The sequence below is a fragment of the Gigantopelta aegis genome, chromosome 13, assembly GCF_016097555.1.
Source record: "Gigantopelta aegis isolate Gae_Host chromosome 13, Gae_host_genome, whole genome shotgun sequence".
Classification (NCBI taxonomy): Eukaryota; Metazoa; Mollusca; class Gastropoda; order Neomphalida; family Peltospiridae; genus Gigantopelta; species Gigantopelta aegis.
In genome coordinates this window covers 18,272,854-18,292,557 of record NC_054711.1, presented here as the reverse complement: position 1 = coordinate 18,292,557, position 19,704 = coordinate 18,272,854, and the positions used below count along the sequence as shown (strand labels likewise).

The following is a 19,704-nucleotide window of genomic DNA, read 5'->3' as shown; positions in this document are numbered from 1 at the left end:
AACGTATGTGTAATCTGACTCATGAATGGAAACATTATATGAATGAAAGTGAAGTTCCGGCCATGACAAGCAACCAACCAAACATCGTGATTTTTAAGCCAGCCAATCAGTGGCTGTAGAAGCAATCTGCACACTGTGCAGAGATCGAACAAATATTACCCCGTATATTTGAGCCCATATGGGTAATAAATAGTAATAGGGGATTGAAATTAAAGTTGCGTGTACAGTTTACAAAAACACGCTGTATGTAGCTTGAGATTATATAATAAAGATAGTATTACCCTCGTGTTTCGTTATCGTCAGTATCATATATTAGGAAACAACCTCCCTTGTCACCTGCTCCAGGCCAGCTACCGGCATCGTCAATCGTTATTTTATTTTAAATTTCGTTTCCAGGGAGCCCCAGAACAACATGCCTTTCACCACCTACGACCGTGACAACGACAACTTTAGTCGCAACTGCGCCAAGTTTTTTGCCGGCGGCTTCTGGTACAACAAGTGTGGGGCAGGCCGCCCAAACAGCGTCTACTACAAACAAGAGACGAAGCCCACTTACCATAAGGTTATTATATCTCCTAAGTTCAAGGGCCATATCTCTGACAAACTTGAGTAAATCGTCAAGTAAGTCAAACTTGATCTGTAATGGTACACTATAAAGCTATATGCAAAATTTCAGCTCAGTATGTTGAGGCATTGGCGAGGGGGGCAGGGGGGGGGGGGGGGGGTCCGGAAAACAAATTAACGTATCCCATATGTTCAAGGACCATTATCCGGTTAAGATGTGTAAATCGTTATGAAAGTAAAACCTGATCTGTAATGAAATATGGTAACATTATATACCAAATTTCAGCTCAATATCTCGAGGCATTGTGGAAAAAAAACTCATCCAGAAAACTTTATGTGGGACAGACGAACGGACAGACAGAAGGATGAAAATAAAACCTATAAACCCCTCCGGTTGGACTGATAGGGGACTAACAATGAGACTACGGATGTATTTAGTATTTATACATAGTAGTGGATAGTGCACATAGTGCACTAGGCGAGTGCAAATAATTCAAGGGGAGTGCGTATTATATATAATAATAATAACTAGGGGAGTGCAAATTATACGTTTAATAATGACTGGGGAGTGCATATTCTTGAGGAGTGCAAGTAAAATGCTACACCGGTACTCCTGTTTCAAAACGTCAATAATACAGTGACATTCAAAAAACGTGTTCAATTTATGTTTTTATGTAGTAAACATTATTTGCTCTCTTATTTGAAAATATATTTATAATGACTTGTAACTTTAATGCATTCCAGTTTAGTAGTAGCCTACATAGTAAACTATTTCATGTGGGTTTTTTGCCTGTATACAACGACCACCTTTCCTAACGGCCCTCTTTTGCGGAGATCCATAAGTGGCCGTTATATACAGTTTCGACGATATAGACACACACACACACACACACACACACACATACACACACACACACAAACACACACACACACACACACATACATACATACATACATATATATGTAACGGGTAGCCAAAACGAAAAAATGTAGGTAAAACTAATAGGCCGTCTGTGTCGTGTCGCACATTTTTACTTAGTTTTGAATCTGCTGTTATTTTATGGAAATTATCCATACAGTAATATTCAGTACGGTTACCGTTTGGATCTTTTTCATGTTCGACGAACTCTGATGGAATAGTGATTTGTTACTGAAACCTAAATTAATTAAAGGGAGATTCCTGAGTTTGCTACATTGTAAAATGTTTCCGACTAATAAAGGATATTGTCTTCATATAATTTCCTACGTAACAATATTTTAGGAAATAAATTAAAATTTAACCTAGCACAACTATTAGAACGATCAGAAACACGTTTAATATACAGCCACTAATATTGTATGCAGAAACATATATTAGATATGTATTTAAAATCGTTAAAACGTCTTTGGTAGTCGATAACATCTTAAAAATTGCAGCAGCACTCAAGAATGTCCCTTTAACAAAAAAAGCCTGAACATTAGGTTGAAAGTGTATAACGTCTTGACGCCATATACATAATGGCGTACTAAAATGATGTCATGTTTATGTTTATGATCATGAAGCAGCCAATCACACGTCTCAGAAGTGATCTCCAACGTAAATTGGGAGACTTTATTGATCTACAGCGGGTCAGCCTTTGCACGGGTGGATGTGTAAGACATAATTATACAGAAGTACATCAAACACATAAGTGAGACTATTTCATGACAAATAACAATGAACCACTCAGGATATACCAAAACAGAGTCATAGCTGTGGTTTATAATCATATTTATTAGCAGCAACATTATAAATTTCAATTTTGTTTTCTTTACTTGTTTTCTACAGGTACCCGGGATAAAATGGTATTCGTGGAAACGTAACAAGTTCTACCTGAAGGAATTCGTGATGTCATTCAGACCAAAGGGAGCAGCATAAAGAAGCAGTATAAAGAATTGCTATCTCCAAGATTACTGTGTTGAAATAAAACCGTAATTTATGTAATTCTGTTTGGCTGTTTTAAATTAATTAATTGATGGATGTGTGCATATATAATTGGTTGGATCATAGAGCAGGGGCCTAATTCACTAAACTCTTGCAACTTTGCGATATCGCAGTGCAAAGCAAACAGACTTGCAAAGTGGATGTTGTGTTATCTAGCAGAGCCTAAGAGAGCTAGACGGGCATTTGTACAGTTATGCTCGCGAACACAACCGTCCAAATGTCCGTCTAGTTCTCGAACGGCGGAGCACCCTTTGCTAGTTGGATGGATGGACGAATGAATGTATAAACGAATGGATGGATGGATGGTGGATGGATACATGGATGAAGCAGTGAATGGGTGGGTGCATGGATATATGTTTAGATGAATAAATCGATGGATGGGAGTACGAATGTATAATGAATAAATGGATGAATGGACGGAAAAGGGAGGGAAAAAACCAAGAAAATTAGAAAAAAAGAAGAAGAGGAAATATTGATTTTTCAATATATAAATGGGTGCATAAACGAATAGATACAAATATCATCGGTGAATATAAATGATACTACTACTACTACTACTAACTACTACTACTACTACTACTACTACTACTACTACTGCTACTATTGCTACTACTACTACTAATAATAAAAACATGCTATTTTTTGTGACAAAAAGGTTTAAAAGGCAAAGTGGCTTAAATAGCACATGATGCATGACATTTCATATGTGATGAAAACCCCAGCAATTGGTGAGAAAATACTATAAAGATTTAACACTGAATGAACTGTACAATCTATCATTTTATTTTTACTTAGAATTACCTTTTCATTTCACAATATTAGCTATATTTATCTTTTCAAAGTAGCCTAAGATAATCAAGTAAACATCATAGGATACTATTATTATTATTATTATTTTGAAAAACAAAACAAAAAACACAACAAAAACAACACACACACACTCAATTAAAAACAAAAAAACCCAAACAAAAACAAAACAAACAAAAAAGAATGAAAAACCAACAAAACAAAACAAACAACAAAAACCCACCTAAAAAACAAAAACAAAAATTACAATAAAATCCTCTACGCCAACCCCCCCCCCCCCCCCCCCCCCCCCCCCCAATAAAGAAACTAATAAAACAAAAAACACAACAAATAAACAAACAACACAACCTGTTTTAGAGAGAAATTAAAGAAAGCTAATGGTCCAAACCAGCATGAAATTCACTTTGTTTCCAAATGTGGGTTTATGTCCTAACAAGAAAAGCCAGGCAAAAATCGACGTCATACGGCGCGGGAAGTTTAAAAAACAGTTGACTCGCGCGGGTAAAAATCGACGCGCGCAGACCAGAGATCAAAAATTTATTTTGTTTGGGCTAACATAGCATACCTGATATTTCATATGTGACATCATATATGATGGAAAAAAATAGCAGCAATGGTGAAGGCCCAAAAATTATCTCCCCCTTAGAGGTCGCATCGTTACTATACACACTATAGTCTTCCTTTAAACAGCTGTTCGGTATTGTGATTTGAAGCCACTGGTCGTATAAAATTACTTTGTCCACCACTGCACGAATAGGAAAAATGGTCATATTTTTTTTCAGACGATGAGACATTGCACAAAGAATGTCTAGACTGCATAACGGATGTATTATATTATGACAGTATACAAAAAAAAAAAAAAAAAAAAAAACAACAACCGGGAATCGCTAGAAAACGAGACGTTTGTATGTCATTGCCAAACGCCTATCCATTCTCGGTTTTAAACATTTAATTATTTATATATTTTTTGAATAAAATCTAGTTAAAATATTACATTTTCTTCATTTTATGTATGCTATGTGGACATTTATTTATTTGTGTGTTTTGTTCACTGCTTTTTGGTGAGGAGGAGGGATTTGGTGGGTTCGTCCTACCCCCATGGCATTGGTCATGAGAGAGCGAGAGCGAGAGAGAGAGAGAGAGAGAGAGAGAGAGAGAGAGAGAGAGAGAGAGAGAGAGAGAGAGAGAGAGAGAGAGAGAGAGAGAGAGAGATAGATAGATAGATAGATAACATGTATTTGAGGGCCCGAACCTGTTAGTGGGGGTTCGGAGGCAAGCTCACTCGGAATAAATTTAAATATTAGATGCTAACATGGGGCCTATGGCATCTCCATGTTTTTTTTAGCACAGTAACAGGAAAAAAGAGAAGACCATGGCCCTATCGGCATCACCTCTTCCACAGCCCTTAATACACAATTTGAAGAATATTTTTTTTTATTTGATACATGCAAATAACATACATTAAATATAGACATACGATAGTGAAGATGTAGTGGGTTTTTTTACAAACTTTAGACTAGCCCTACCTAATATTTTTTAGTCATGTTTTCAGGCACAAGGCAGAATAAAATTTTATTTTCGATATTTTGTAGTGGAACGGGGCGATATAACAACGTACGGACGCGATACAGACGTGGCTCGCACGCTGCAGTTCATGTTGTGAAATACACTTACAATCGTCGTCACCGCTGTAGCTGCCGACGTGAATGGTGTAGTGGTGCGCCTCGTCGTCCACGAGGAAGCTGTCGTACAAGGCGTGGGTGTGGTTACCCTCCCAATCCAACATGGCGATCCGCAACTGGGAGGGCCAGGCGCGTGCGCGGGGGTGGGGGTGGGGGGTGTTTGGGGGTTGAACCAACCCCCCCCCCCCCCCCCGGTCAAGGCGAATTTTTTTTTGTCAGAAAGCAGCTAGGCTAGCCAGCAGAAAACACATCAGAATAGCCCTAGAAGGGGTCAATTTTTCAAAATGTTCGGGGGGGGATCCCCCGCCACGGACTTCGCGCCTGCGGCGCTCGCGGTGTCGGGCTTCACCAGACACCTCGACCCCCTCCCTGCAAAATTTCCTGCGCACGCCCCTGAGGGCTGGGGAAATAGCAAACATAGTTAGGGGACTACCTATACACATAGGTGACGTCATAGCATCTTAATCACAGCATATTTTAATATATTTAGTTTTTATAGGTCACAATGCTGGTAGGTACTGGGTTCGCACCCTGGTACCGGCTTATCGGTGGACCCTTGGGCTATTTTTCGTTCCCAGCAAGTCCTACACCACGACCGGTCTATCACGTCATTGTATGGTGCTATCCTGTCTGTGGGCTGTGTCACCAAAAAATACATTGCACTATTGCAAAAAGGTAGCGGGTTTCACACTAGGAGATATGACAAAATTACCAAATGTTTGACATCCCATACCGATGATTAATAAATCATGTACGCTAGTGGTATGGTCGTTAACCAGAACCAGTTTGGTTCCAGCTTCACATCCAGAGCGAATTTACGACTCAGTGGTAAGTGTAAAGGCCACTACACGACTTATCGCTCCCTAAACATTAACAACTAACAATTCACAGACGGCCATGATAGCAGATGCGTACCATGACAGTATGTCGTGAACTTTTATTGGATACATGTTTAAAATACTATAAATGTAACTATAAATAGGATCCGCCAGGCATATTAATATTCCACAATATTGTTTGCAGCTTAAGAATTGACGCCACGAGCAAGTTGTTAGAATGTAAGAGTTCAGGTTACAGTCATATTCGAAGAAATTTCTAAACTATATGTGTCACAAGAGCTTAGAGTTTTGATATATAGGTGTGTCCGTCACACACTTGTAGTAACAATATTCTCGGATAGACAGTCCCATATTGAACAGCTTACTGTTGAGTTCGTTTGAGCAAAAATAGCTCGACGGAACAAACAAATGTTTGTGTTTTTATATTTCTTGAAAACAAAGGGTTTTTTGAAAATAAGAAATGGAGAGACAGAGTGACGAGAGAGAGAGAGATTAGAGAGGAGAGAGAGATGATAGAGAGAGAGATAGAGAGAGAGAGAGAGTTTGGGGGGTGTAGAGAGTAGAGAGTGTCAATCATATCTCAAGTAGACACATTAACCGTGTATCTGTATGTCACTTTGTCCTGCCTACTTTAAGTTGATTCCCTGGTGATGACATAAAATCGTGTAGAACGTTCATTTCCTTCCCCACCCGAAATCACCATCGATTCGCCGAAACCCTTGTATGTATTCGTACCATTCCTGATGAAATTCACGACACCCTGTATCCGCCTGTGTACACGATATGTCATCTGATTGATCTTCAAAATTAAATATTCACTGATCTACCTACATGCACTATGACGACCATTGGTTAAGATACACCTCATATTTGACTGTGCTAGAAATACAAAGGATGGTTTATCTTAAAAATTAAATAATCATTGGTCCTAACCCATGCCACTTTTAACTGCGCATTTCTAATATGAACATTAGTTTAGGGATATGCATACATTCTAAATATAATGAAATTGTGAGAGAATAATGTATTAACATATTAACCTGAACATTTTAAGTAGTTACAAAATATAAAAGGATACAAATTGTAATTATGCGAAATAATAATACTAAATAATAATAATAATAATAATAATTTATTATTTTATTATTATTATTATTATTTTATATTATTATTTGTTATTCAGAACGTTATGTATATGTTTCAGGAAATAGAGAAGATAGATTAAAATAAATAGAAACAGACAGACAGACAGAGTGGAAGAGAAGCGAGATAATTAGAAAGATGATTCCTGGGGGACCGTACCTGGTTTTTAAGTTGTCGCCTTCACAGTGTGTTGTAGCCTTTTGTGTGGTTGTTGCCTTCGGTGTTGTTTGTCGGCTTTGGTGAGGTTGTTACCTTCAGTGTGGTTGTCACCTTTGGTGTGGTTCTCGTGTTCGGTGTGGTTGTCCCCTTTGATGTGGTTGTCACCTTCGGTATGGGTGTCGCCATTTGGAAGTATGTCACCTTCGGCAAGGCATCTGCTAACCTTGTCAACGAGGAGGATACTGAAAGAATTAACAAAGTAGTAAACAATACCCGTGTATTTCAGCAGATATAGGCAAAGACACATGCGGACATACACAGGGCCTCAACCACTCACACGGACATACAGAGGGCCACACCCACACGCACGGACATACACATGACCACATCCACAAATCCCACTGGGCTCTAGGTACTGTACCACAACTGGTATACTAAAGGCTGTGGTATGTGCTATCCTGTCTGTGGTATGGTGCATATAAATGATCCATTGCTACTAATGAGAAAATGTTGCGGGTTTCCTCTCTAGCACTATATGTCAAAAATTACCAAATCTTTGACATCCAATAGCTTACAGACATAGAGCCAGAGACAGATAGGTAGACATAGAGAGAGAGAGAGAGAGAGAGAGAGAGAGAGAGAGAGAGAGAGAGAGAGAGAGAGAGAGAGAGAGAGAGAGAGAGAGAGAGAGAGAGAGAGAGAGAGAGAAACAGACAGACAGACAGAGACAGAGTGGAAGAGAACGAGATAATTAGAAAGATGAATGGGAGACCTTACCTGGTTTAGTTGTCGCCTTCAGTGTGGTTGTAGCCTTTGGTATGGGTGTCGCCATTTGGAAGTATGTCATCTTCGGGAAGGCAGCTCCTAACTTTGTAAACGGGGAGGATCCTGAAAGAATTAACAAAGTAGTAAACAATACCCGTGTATTTCAGCAGATATAGGCAAAGACACATGCGAACATGCACGTGGCCTCAACCACACACACGGACATACACAGGACCAGACCCACACGCACGGACATACACAGGACCACATCCACAAACCCGACTGGGCTCTAGGTACTATACCAGAACTGGTATACTAAAGGCTGTGGTATGTGCTATCCTGTATGTGGTATGGTGCATATAAATGACCCCTTGCTACTAATGGGAAAAATGTTGCGGGTTTCCTCTCTAACACTATATGTAAAAAATTACCAAACCGTTGACATCCAATAGCTTACAGACATAGAGCCAGAGACAGATAGGTAGACAGAGACTGAGAGAGATACAGACACAGAGAGAGAGAGAGAGAGAGAGAGAGAGAGAGAGAGAGAGAGAGAGAGAGAGAGAGAGAGAGAGAGAGAGAGAGAGAGAGAGAGGGAGAGAGAGAGAGAGAGAGAGAGAGAGAGAGAGAGAGAGAGAGAGAGAGAGAGAGAGAGAGAGAGAGAGAGAGAGAGAGAGAGAGAGAGAGAGAGAGAGGAGGGGGAGGAGGAAGAGTGACAGAGGGAGGAGGAGTAGTAAGGAGGCCTATCGCAGCTCATGACCTACTTTCCTGTGACGGCCTTGTCAGGTGACCCGGCCCCGACCTACTTAGACCGGTCCCGACCTACTTAGACTGGTCCTGACCTACTTAGCCCGGCAGCGATCCGTCCTACTTTGCAGCACCCGTGTTTCACTGTCTGTGTGGAAAAGTGTAAGATTCATTGCTACTAATGGGAAAGTGTGACGGGTTTCCTCTAAAAAAAACTGTCAAAATTATGTTTGACATCCAATAGCCGGTGATTAATATATCAAGGTGTTCTAGTGGCGTCGTTAAACTAAATCAACCACTTCTAAGGACTCGGCCCGACGTGAGGTAGTGTGTTTAAAATTACCACTAGTAAAGAGCTAAACAGAAAATTGTGGTATTAATTTGGGTTTTTTGCTGATACATGGTAAGGGCATACGTATTACAGATCCGAATACACACACACACACATACATATATACATATATATATATATATATATATATATATATATATATATATATATATATATATATATATATATATATATATACAGTACCTGTCTATGGCGGCCACTATGGGACACGACAACAGTGGCCGCCATAGAGAGGTGGCCCCCGTATCCAGTCATATATAAGTCCGAATTTTTTAAAACAATTACACGTATTGTTGCAATAGAACTATTAAGGAGCCATATACATGTGCAAAAACGTAATTAAAAACAAGACAAAAAAATTGCATCTATATGATGTTTATTAAGTGCAAAAAAGAATATTTAAACTGATTATGCAATTTTAAAGTCAGAGGCTAAAGAAGTCAGGAAGATCGTATTTTCACTCATGTTTGACGCACTTTCCTGAAGTTCCGTCATCTTCATCATGAGTTTGAGCTGTATGTATTAGATCATTGCAGCAACCAACAGAATGACACGAGCAGAACATCGTGCATGCCAGCGTCGCGTTAGTTCGGCCACAGCTGTTACTTCGACAAGGCAGGTTGCTTTCACATGGACACTTAATTAACTTCATAATTTCTGTAGGCGCTAGTGATACGTTATCTGGTACAGTTGTAGGAAGTAGGCATCTCTTTATAGTACCCACATTCTGATGGCTCCATTGCAGGCGAGTTGGGCTCAAGAGCACATTTCCACACACATGTTTGTAAGTGGGCACGTTTCACATTTTCTTGAAACGATTCATCCGTGGGTTGCAACGAACAACGTTTTGGCATTTGAGAACATTTTCCCATTTTAGATGCCCATACCATTACACGAGCCTCAGTTGTTGACTTGCATTTAGCTTGGCCATAGCAAGCTGCCATGAATTGAGTTGCCTGCTGAATGACTTCAGATAACTCTGCAGAAGAGTCACCAAGCAATGAGAGGGAATGCCCGTCATTCAATGCTTTCAGAACTTTACCTTTACCTATACCAAAACAGGAGGCAGTTGTGTTACATCCACTAAGTGCGTGTGCTGACAAAATATCCGATATGATGTGTTCATGCTTTGAAACAGAAGCACCATTATCTATCACTGTCCTGAATTGAATAGCTGACTCCATCAACACTTGTACCTCAATGTTCTCAATACAGTTGTAGTGCCGTAGCAGCAGGTAAACATCGGTAACATCTGACAAAATAATTACTGATTGCAGCCTCTTTGAAGCTCAATCCATAGCCTGCTGAACAACGATGTTGTCTGCTTCTTCGTGAGTGGTTGCCACAATAAATTTCATATGGAACATCATCCTCCCCTGTGATTACAAGCACGTGTTACCGAGTATGATCTGGGAGTAATTCAGTGTCATTTAGAAGGCTATGGCAGATCATATTAATCAGTCGCTTTTTGTTTTCTGTGACAGTGAGAACAACTTTCTGTGATTGCAAGATTGTTGTTGGAGTCATTTGATGAACTCTACTGGCACCAGTTGTCCTACCCTGCCTTGTTACATCCTTTGTGCTATACACTTTGTAGCGATCAAATACCAAGTAAGCATTGCCAATCTCCAACTTTCTAACTATTATAGTTTTGAAACTGGAGAGGTAATCTTGTACTGTGCCTCGTTCTGGTCGATGCAACCCACAGTAGTGCCAATTCATCAATAATGATGCTGGGTGAGCCTTCATATTTATGCCGAGAAAAAAACTGGTTCTTGTAGATGTTTTTTTAAAGGTAGACTTCAATCTGCCTATTCGCATATCTCCTGAGTCATTGAACATAGAAGTTGTAACTGGCGCCAACTCATGAGATAAGACATGGTTGATGTCTACCTGACGAGAACTTGCTTGTATACTAACGACACGATAATAAATCAAGCCTGTGTCAAATATGTTGGTTGTATGATATGGTTTTTTTTGGTTAACTGTCATGGTAAGGACCTTCATAGGAATTGTATCATGAAAACATCCTGGCTAGCCTTCTTCAAACTGTTTCATTTGCTTGAGACCAATATCTAGAGCATCATGAACATTTCCTGTTGAAGGGGATACCCTACATGACAAAATATTCACAATATTTTCTGGATATGTGTCTGGTGTTACTTGATCAATATAAAGTTGTAATTTATGTCGAATATTTTCACGATCTTTAGCATCAGATGCTATTCTGGATTTCATTTCTTCTTTTTCTTTCCTGTTTCACATGCTGGCTGATCTTCAAGACATCTTTCTCTAGTTGAGTGGAAACGTGCAGACTCAGTGCCCAGTTGTTAGCGTTTCTGGTCAGAGAGTAATCCCTATAATACCTCCCTGCCCGTGAACATATCTCATGAATGTCGTCTCAATCCAGATATCACTAAAAAGGAACATGTCACATCACATGATGACCTTCAGGAACATGCTATAGCATGCTTGTAAGCAGTACTTCAACTGATCTCAAGTAGAATGAGCCATAACGGGCATAATGTATGTGACCAGCAGCATAGAAGTATGAAATCATTTGATGGACGTCTTCCATGTGTACAGGCCAGATGCTTTCCTTCTCTGCTCTGACATACATCATCATGATGAAAACAGGTTTAATGAGCACATCAATCCACAGCTAAGTAGTTTTACGTCTAATGGAAAGATTTTCAACAAGGTTTATTAACTCATCACTGCTGGTAGGTGTACCTGACTCAAATACCCCCTCATAACCTCTTCTGCTCTGCCATTTTCAGGAAATTTCTTGCCTGTAAGCAACTTTGCTACACCAGCAAATGTTTTACCCATGATTTCTGCTAACCCTTACTGCTGTCTGCTCAGTGGATGCAACCGCTGTTTCTGTGACTAGTCAGGTAACTGTTTCTCTCGTGTCATCTTCGCAAGCCAACGTACCATTCCGTATGACATATAACACAGGATGTCGTAATGCAGCATGCTATACGGAGTGCTACCTTGGCTTGTGAAGATGCTTTCAAGTATTCTCAACATGGCTGTAGCCCCATGGTAGAGCACTTCCTTGAGGAGCGATGTGTCGCAGGATCGATTTCTCTAGAAGGATTCGGGGTTTTCGCTCTCCAAGCCATTACCCCAATACTGGTATATCAAAGGCCGTGGCATGTACTGCCCTTCCTATACTGCCCTTCGCATACTGAACTTCCTATGAGGAAGCACATATAAAATATTAATTGCATCTTTTTCGGTAGAAGTAACATATGTGGCAGCAGAAGATTTCCTTTCTCTCGAGTTGATATAATCATCCATTACATACCAAATAGAAGTAGTTTAACTTGTACTGATTTGTGTTTTTGTGCTTGGTTTTCGTTAAATAGTGTTCATTGAAGCTGAATACGGGTCTCGACTTTAACATGTGTAATACAATTGATTAATGATGTATATAAAATTGATCAATAGATATTGAGAAATAGGGGTTTTAACCACCAAATAGAAGGAATGTATTATAGTCATATTTAGTGGGAAAAAATAAGGAAATGTGATTTAAAACCTTTTTTATATATATACACGTTCGTTAAAATGAAATAATTCAAAATGCCCAAAGGTGACATAGTGTCGTGTCATCCGCCAGATATTTGTTCTAAGATAAGTCCTTAAACAAAACCAACAATGAAAACAACTTAATACCATAAGTTTGGATTAGCCATAAATCCCCATTTCACTGCCGGAATATATCACTCGATAACGGAATGGATATCGTCTGAATACGTCCAATGTTTCATTCTATCATAATAATATGTATTTATCCGTGTATTAGGCATAGTATACACACGGATTTGCTATTTGTGATTAACATACCATAGGTGATGTCGATGTTCTGAGTTTTACAAACTTTTAAATTTAATTAAGTTATATTTATTTTAGAGTTTTAACTCCTAAATTAAAATTCGAAGATTTGATTAACCTAATTTTATTATGCCTTTAAACATCGATTTTGCTTTAACAGTGTTCCGTGTAACCTAAAAGATACGTATGCGATCAATGTTACCCTCGCGCTGTCACTGAAGGTACAGCGCTTCGTATCTCAAGTGGAGATAATTTTTTTTTTTTTTTTTTTTTTTTAAAAGTCAATTTATTTATAGTTTATTTACTTATTTGTTTTTATTTATTTGCTTATTTATTTATTTATTATGTTACGATTTTGTTTTCAAACAGCCTCCTTCTACCACTGTACAAGCAGTCTGTATAACCTGCAGGGCGGGTCATATACTACTCAAGCTTATATATACACCAAATGTATGGCATCAATGTGTGCACATCTAAAATGTATGCAACTATGAGACTATGTACATCTCCACAATTATGGATGACTGATATATTTGCTTGACATAAGTTTTCCCCAATATTCTTAGCAAAATTTGAAACTTTCAAATCATTAGCAGTATATTGCAGTGAAAACAAAACACTTTGCCTACATCCATTCGTCCATCGTTTCAGGTGGGACTTGTGTGGACTAACGAAATTGATAGTTAGGTCGATGGCGGATGTGCCCAGATAGTCATGGATACAAGTAATACTGCCATCGTTGAGACATACTAGATTGTGTGTATTGATGAATTCCTCTAGTATGTCTCCCTGTGCGTCGGAGAGCAGACCTCCCCACAGTGTGCTATGACAATTAAAATCTCCTACAAGAATTAAGTTATTGTTTGAGTTTATGTGTTTATTGTAATCTCTTAACGTTAGTTGATTATGGGCTGTTCCCGGTGGGCTATAAACATTGATAATATCAATAGGCATTTTATCGTTTTGTATAGTAAGTCCTAGGACTTCTAAGTGTTTATTAATAGACTCATATTTAATTTCGGTATACGGTATGGTATATTTAATTAGAGTGGCTATTCGATCTCTGGTACTATTTTCTCTATTTTTATAATAACTTGTATATCCTGGAAGTTTAAATACTTTTTTTTTTTTTTTTATCTTTAGTTGCTAGTGCTAATGAGTTGAATGAGTTCGGCACCATGTCCCATTGAAAGGAGGCCTTTAGCGTTCCACTAGAGATCGCTTAGGCCGTTATTTCCTATGTTTGAATTATTAGCGGGGGCGTATGGAGACTTGTCTCCCATGACGCTGGCCCGATGTTTTTTACGTTTTTATTATTTTTAGATTTAATTAGGTTAATTTTTGGGGGTAATTAGGCTAGCTTTAAATGTTGATATCTCCTGTACTAGAGTTTGAATGATGGATTTGAGTTCACTAACTTCTGACGGTGAGTTGGTTTTTAGTTTTTCTGCATAGAAGCAGTTTTGATTAACTGTAGGAACTGACTTAACGCTAAAAGTTTCTTGGGTTGCCTGGTTTATTTGTTTGTTCGATAGTTCTGTTTAATTTGCGAAGCGCCTTCTGGTAGTGGTGGCATCTGGTGTCGTGAGCCATGTGCCGGCTAAGGCAGTTAGGACATTGCACAGGTCTGGTACAGGGTGAGTTGCGTGATGATTATGACTTGCGTTTAATAATGATATATACACTCGGTTATGATTCTCTATAATAATGTGCGTTGTGTTTTCAGGTCTTCCGCGCCATCGACGATCTGCTGCCACGACGAGCGTCTGTACTTGAATTTGTAGCAGACTTTGAGACAGGTATTTATATTTTAGGGGATTAAACATTTAAAATACATTTCTTGAATTTGTAGCAGACTTTGAGAGAGGTATTTATATTTTAGGGGATTAAACATTTAAAATACATTTCTGTTGTAATATATATATATATATATATATATATATATATATATATATATATATATATATATATATATATATATATATATATATATTCTTGCTGCGACTTAAAGTATTCTATAGACAGGTGACTATGCGAATATGTGGATCTTTAAACTTATGTTTATATTTGTGTTTGACAGGGATGTGGAAGGGGCTCCATGAAGTGTATCCTGGGTTGCAAATCAAGGGGTGCTGCTTCCACTGGAACCAGGCTGTCTGGAGGAAGGTGCAGGGGCTCGGTCTGGCGCAGCAACACATTATTGGCGACGGCACCTGCAAGTTCATCAAGAAGGTCTTCGCCATCCGGTTCCTTCCTTCAGAGCATGCGGAAGCAGCCTTCGACGGTCTCAGAAGAGGAACACAAGTTCAAGGACTGGTGACCCTCATGGACTATGTGGACCGCACCTGGATGAGGAGCAGCGTCTGGTCGGTGAACGCCTGGTCGGTCTTCAACCAGAGTGTGAGGACCAACAACGATGTGGAGGGCTAGCATCACCGACTGAACCACTGTGCCCTTGGAACAGCCCCTCCCTTCTACAAGTTGGTTCCGATGCTCCACACTGAATCCAGGCTGGTTCCTCTGACATGCCGGTTTGTCTCTGAGAGGAAGATGCGACGGCGACAGAGGAAGGCCTTCAGGAATCTACAGGGGAAAATTTTCGAACAATGAGTGGATGCTGTATGCATGCAAGCATGCATATTTATGTGTGTTCACGCGTGCCTCTGTGTATTTGAATATGTCCCAGTTTTGGCGATAAATTAATGTTGACTACCGTCCTCGGTAGCGTCGTTGTTAAGCCATCGGAATTAAGACTGGTAGGTACTGGGTTCGCAGTCCAGTACCGGCTTCCACCCAGAGCGAGTTTGTTTTATCGACTCGGTGGATAGGTGTAAGACCACTGCACACTCTTTTCTCTCACTAAACACTAACAACTAACACACTGAGCTAGACAGACAACCAAATAGATGATGTGTGTGCCCAGGACAGCATGATTGAACCTTACATGGATATAAGCAACACAATAAGTTGAAATGAATGAACTGAATGAATGTCGACTTTCGCTTACATTGATATGTCGTACTTATCTTAAACTCAGCGTATTTCCTAGTACTCAACCTACATGAGTAATATATGTTTTATGTAACGCGGACAACAATGGGACTACAATGGAAACGCCTCCAGTACAATGGATATGCACCTCCGGAACAATGGGTCCATGCCTCCGGAACAATGGTGATTTCACCTATTGTTCGCCTCTAGTACAATGGAGACGTCTCCTATTGTTCGTCTTTAGCACAATGGCGATGTCACTGATTGTTGACATTAGTGCAATAGAAATGCACCTATTGTGTTGAGAGGATGACTGGCATTTGTTTTCCTTCACATTTTTGGCGGGAAGGTTAACTTTTGGCGGGAAAACAACGTCTTCTATTGAAAGATGTTTTTAACAGATATTTTAAACACCGTTGTGACGAGTGCGATGGGGTCGCTTCAAAAGTGCGTTTTGACACCATTGAAATGGGGTTTTTCACTGGATGTATTTATACACGTGTTGCAACACATCTTTGTATACTTTATTTGAATAGGAAATCAATGTTATTCAAGACATGTAGGCGAAAGACCTAACAATGTTGTATGCATATAGATTAATAATCATAAACATTATGTTTAATTGACATTAGTGCTTTGTATGTAACGGTTCATTCTAAGCCATGGCTGAACAAGAATGTTTGATAAAGATAACGACCCCTACAACAATTACAATAGTAGGTGGAAGTGGTAGCGGGAAAAAGTTTTTTACAAAGCGTCTTTTGGAGAATGACAAGTTTGTGTTTGATGTAGCACCTAAACATAGTGTTTATCGTTACGTGGTATGGCAGGGTGTGTACACAGACATGCAACACTCCGTTCATAACATACTGTTTTATGAGGGACTACCAACACAGGAAGCGCTGTACACCTGGGCAGACGAGGCACAGAGACGTATGGTGTTGGTCTTGGACGATCTGATGATGTCAGTGTGTAACAGTGAACTCATGTTGAAAGTTTATTCTACTCTGTCACATCATGTTGGTATTACCTGCATTACTTTACAACAAAGTCTTTACCCTAAAGGAACGTATTCTCGAACCATGAGTTTAAATACACATTTGTTCGTGTTAATGTCTAATGCGCGATCAGCGCATGAATATAAGATTTTTGCTTCACAGTTATTTCCCGGTCAGTCTAAGTACTTTGCCGAGTCCTATCAAGATGCTGTGCAATCAAGAACATATGGATATCTATTACTCGATGTGGCTCCATACAGTAATCCCAAATATGGACGGCTACGTAGGGGTATTTTACCTGGAGAACTCTGTACTGTATATTTACCTAAAGACTAAATATATAAAGCAGTGCCGTGTATGAGAATGTTCATTTGTACGATTGTATACGACATGAGCAAGCAGTACTCTTGGATCATTGTGGCGTACCCACGTGGTAAACCAGAGAGAGTATTATCAAACCGTTGAAAAACACAGCATGTTTGTTAACTGAAGACGAAGAACAGGAATTTCAAAGTCTTATATATTACACCCTTGGAATTTGACTATTTTAATGATGTAGATGTCCTGACCGATTTCTACAGCAAACATAATGTTAATCAGAAAAGTAAATTACCAACTCGTGAGCAAACATTTATATTGTCAGTATTGGTGGTTAACAGTAAGAAAAATGACAACTCAGCGATTTGTGAGAAACGGTTTAGAGTGAAATTTCATTGCTCAATAGATACCTACCAATCGTTTTGAAGTTGTTATGCTATTGTTAGCCGTTTCCATAAAATATGAAAACGCAAGAGTTTGTGTCACTTCGCTGCGAATATTCTGTCACTTTGCACCAAATATTCTGTTACCAAATTTAAAATAATGATTATTTAAGAATATCCATTTGGCCTGAAAATAAAAAAAAGAGTATGTACATTTAAATACAATTCAAAAACACGGAGAGAGAAAAACTATTAGCTTCACTTCCGAAGCGTTTGAACGACTGTTGAATCAAAAGGAACACATTTTGCAGCACATAAGCACTGTAAAAGAAGAGTTCGAGACAGAAAACCAAATGATGCGTATTAATCAGACGCCAACGATCAATCATTTTGAACCCATCAAAGGTAAGTTTCAAATATTATAATATTAAATATAATATGTGAAAGTTAGTTATAACTTGCTTATATTCAATTAAGGTTCAAACACGTCTGGACTGTTCACGACAGAAGTTAGTATAATAGAGAAAACCTGCTACCCCAAATTGATAAGTTGTAATGGGATCTTTATATGGACTTTTTCACAGACAGTACATACCAATACCTTTGCTAAACCAGTTGTGGACACTGCTTGTGGGTTGGAGTCGGCACTGGATTACAAATTCCACATGCCACGAATGAGATTCGAACACAATACCTACTATCCTAAAGTTCAAAGTGTTAACCACTTCACATGGAGGGTGGTGAATAAGTATGTTTTAATATTAAATATAATATGTATGTTTAAATATGAAATATAATAAGTGAAAAAGGTTGTTGATTTTCATTTTAATGCAAACAATTCATATAATTAATATATGTATACTATAAAGCTAATAGTTTAATTAAAAAGAATGAAAATTAAAAGTAAGTATGATTAATGAAAACAAACATTTATTTTAAACAGGGATTAAAGTACAATCTCCTCAAGAACAAATATTCATGATGGAAGCAGGCAGAGGACGTGGACAGAAGCTAATGCAAGCTTTACAGGAAAAAAAAGAGACAAAGACAGGCTGAGTCTTCCACTTCAAACTATGAATGTGTTAGCCCTTATGCTGACATTACTTATATTGAGTAATATTTTTTAAATATTACACACGTAGATGACATTACATATATTACACACGTAGATGACAGTACACATATTAAATATTTCTTTTAAATATCTAATAAACAAAAATCTTATGTTTTAAGTATTCAAGAAAGTGTTTTCTTTGGATTACGTATATTCAAATTATGAAATTGCCTCCGCTTGAGCATCAATCAATTCTTGTTTTGATTACCTATTGCGGATTACGTATTGTGGAATTTAAGAATATTTTATAATAAATAAATTAATAATATTAATAATCTATGATTTGTTATTTAGTATAAGCTATGATATTGCAAATTATAAGGTTGTCTCCCCTTGACTATCAAAAATCATTTCTTGTTTTGGATTTACCTACTATTGTGATTTATATTGGATTCAACACTGTGGAATTACCTACTATTGGATTTACCTACTATTGTGATTTATATTGGATTTACCTACTATTGTGATTTATGTTGGATTACACACTGTGGAATTATCTACTATTGGATTACCTACTGTTGAATTACCCAATATTGTTATTTACATTGGATTACACACTGTGGAATTACCTACTATTGGATTTACCTACTATTGTGATTTATATTGGATTACACACCGTGGAAGTACCTACTATTGGATTACCTACTATTGGATTTACCAACTATTGTGATTTATATTGGATTACACAGTGTGGAATTACCTACTATTGGATTACCTACTATTGTGATTTATATTGGATTATTCACTGAAATTACCTACTATTGGATTACCTACTTTGGAATACCTACATGATGTGGTGTTTGATAATAAATATATGAAGTTGTTTGATGCAAGGCCAAATGCTATTCGTACATTTGGTCTTCGTATTCAGCGTTTTTTCTCGATTTCCAACATTGATTTTACTTTCACTTTGGAAACTCCTTCATATTTTGTTTTACCACCTTGGTGTTTTACACCACCTAAAACTGTCTTTGATCTTGCGCATCTAAAGAAAGATCGTACAGATGCTTTTGTGTATAAACAGTTTTTCATGGAA

The 19,704-nt window shown here is 38.4% G+C and overlaps 2 protein-coding genes across 2 annotated transcripts; both read left to right on the top strand.

The window, feature by feature from the left end:
* The first annotated feature begins 334 nt into the window (after positions 1-334).
* On the top strand, positions 335-2,480 carry LOC121387433 (techylectin-5B-like). The gene is made up of 2 exons (XM_041518545.1): positions 335-562; positions 2,372-2,480. Exons 1-2 carry the CDS (start codon positions 413-415, stop codon positions 2,459-2,461), a joined length of 240 nt encoding a protein of 79 aa, XP_041374479.1. The 5' UTR covers positions 335-412; the 3' UTR covers positions 2,462-2,480.
* Positions 2,481-11,998: 9,518 nt separating this feature from the next.
* On the top strand, positions 11,999-15,510 carry LOC121387180. The gene is made up of 4 exons (XM_041518207.1): positions 11,999-12,069; positions 13,025-13,085; positions 14,591-14,663; positions 14,945-15,510. The coding sequence occupies exons 1-4, from the start codon at positions 11,999-12,001 to the stop codon at positions 15,292-15,294; spliced, it is 555 nt and encodes a 184-aa protein (XP_041374141.1). The 3' UTR covers positions 15,295-15,510.
* Positions 15,511-19,704: the final 4,194 nt, after the last annotated feature.

Coding starts and splice junctions, on each gene's coding strand:
- LOC121387433 (XM_041518545.1), top strand. CDS start 413: ATGCCTTTCACCACCTACGACCGTGACAACGACAACTTTAGTCGCAAC. Junction 563..2,371: donor CGAAGCCCACTTACCATAAG/GTTATTATATCT, acceptor TGTTTTCTACAG/GTACCCGGGATAAAATGGTA.
- LOC121387180 (XM_041518207.1), top strand. CDS start 11,999: ATGCTATACGGAGTGCTACCTTGGCTTGTGAAGATGCTTTCAAGTATT. Junction 12,070..13,024: donor AACATGGCTGTAGCCCCATG/GTAGAGCACTTC, acceptor TTGCTTTAACAG/TGTTCCGTGTAACCTAAAAG. Junction 13,086..14,590: donor CCCTCGCGCTGTCACTGAAG/GTACAGCGCTTC, acceptor TTGTGTTTTCAG/GTCTTCCGCGCCATCGACGA.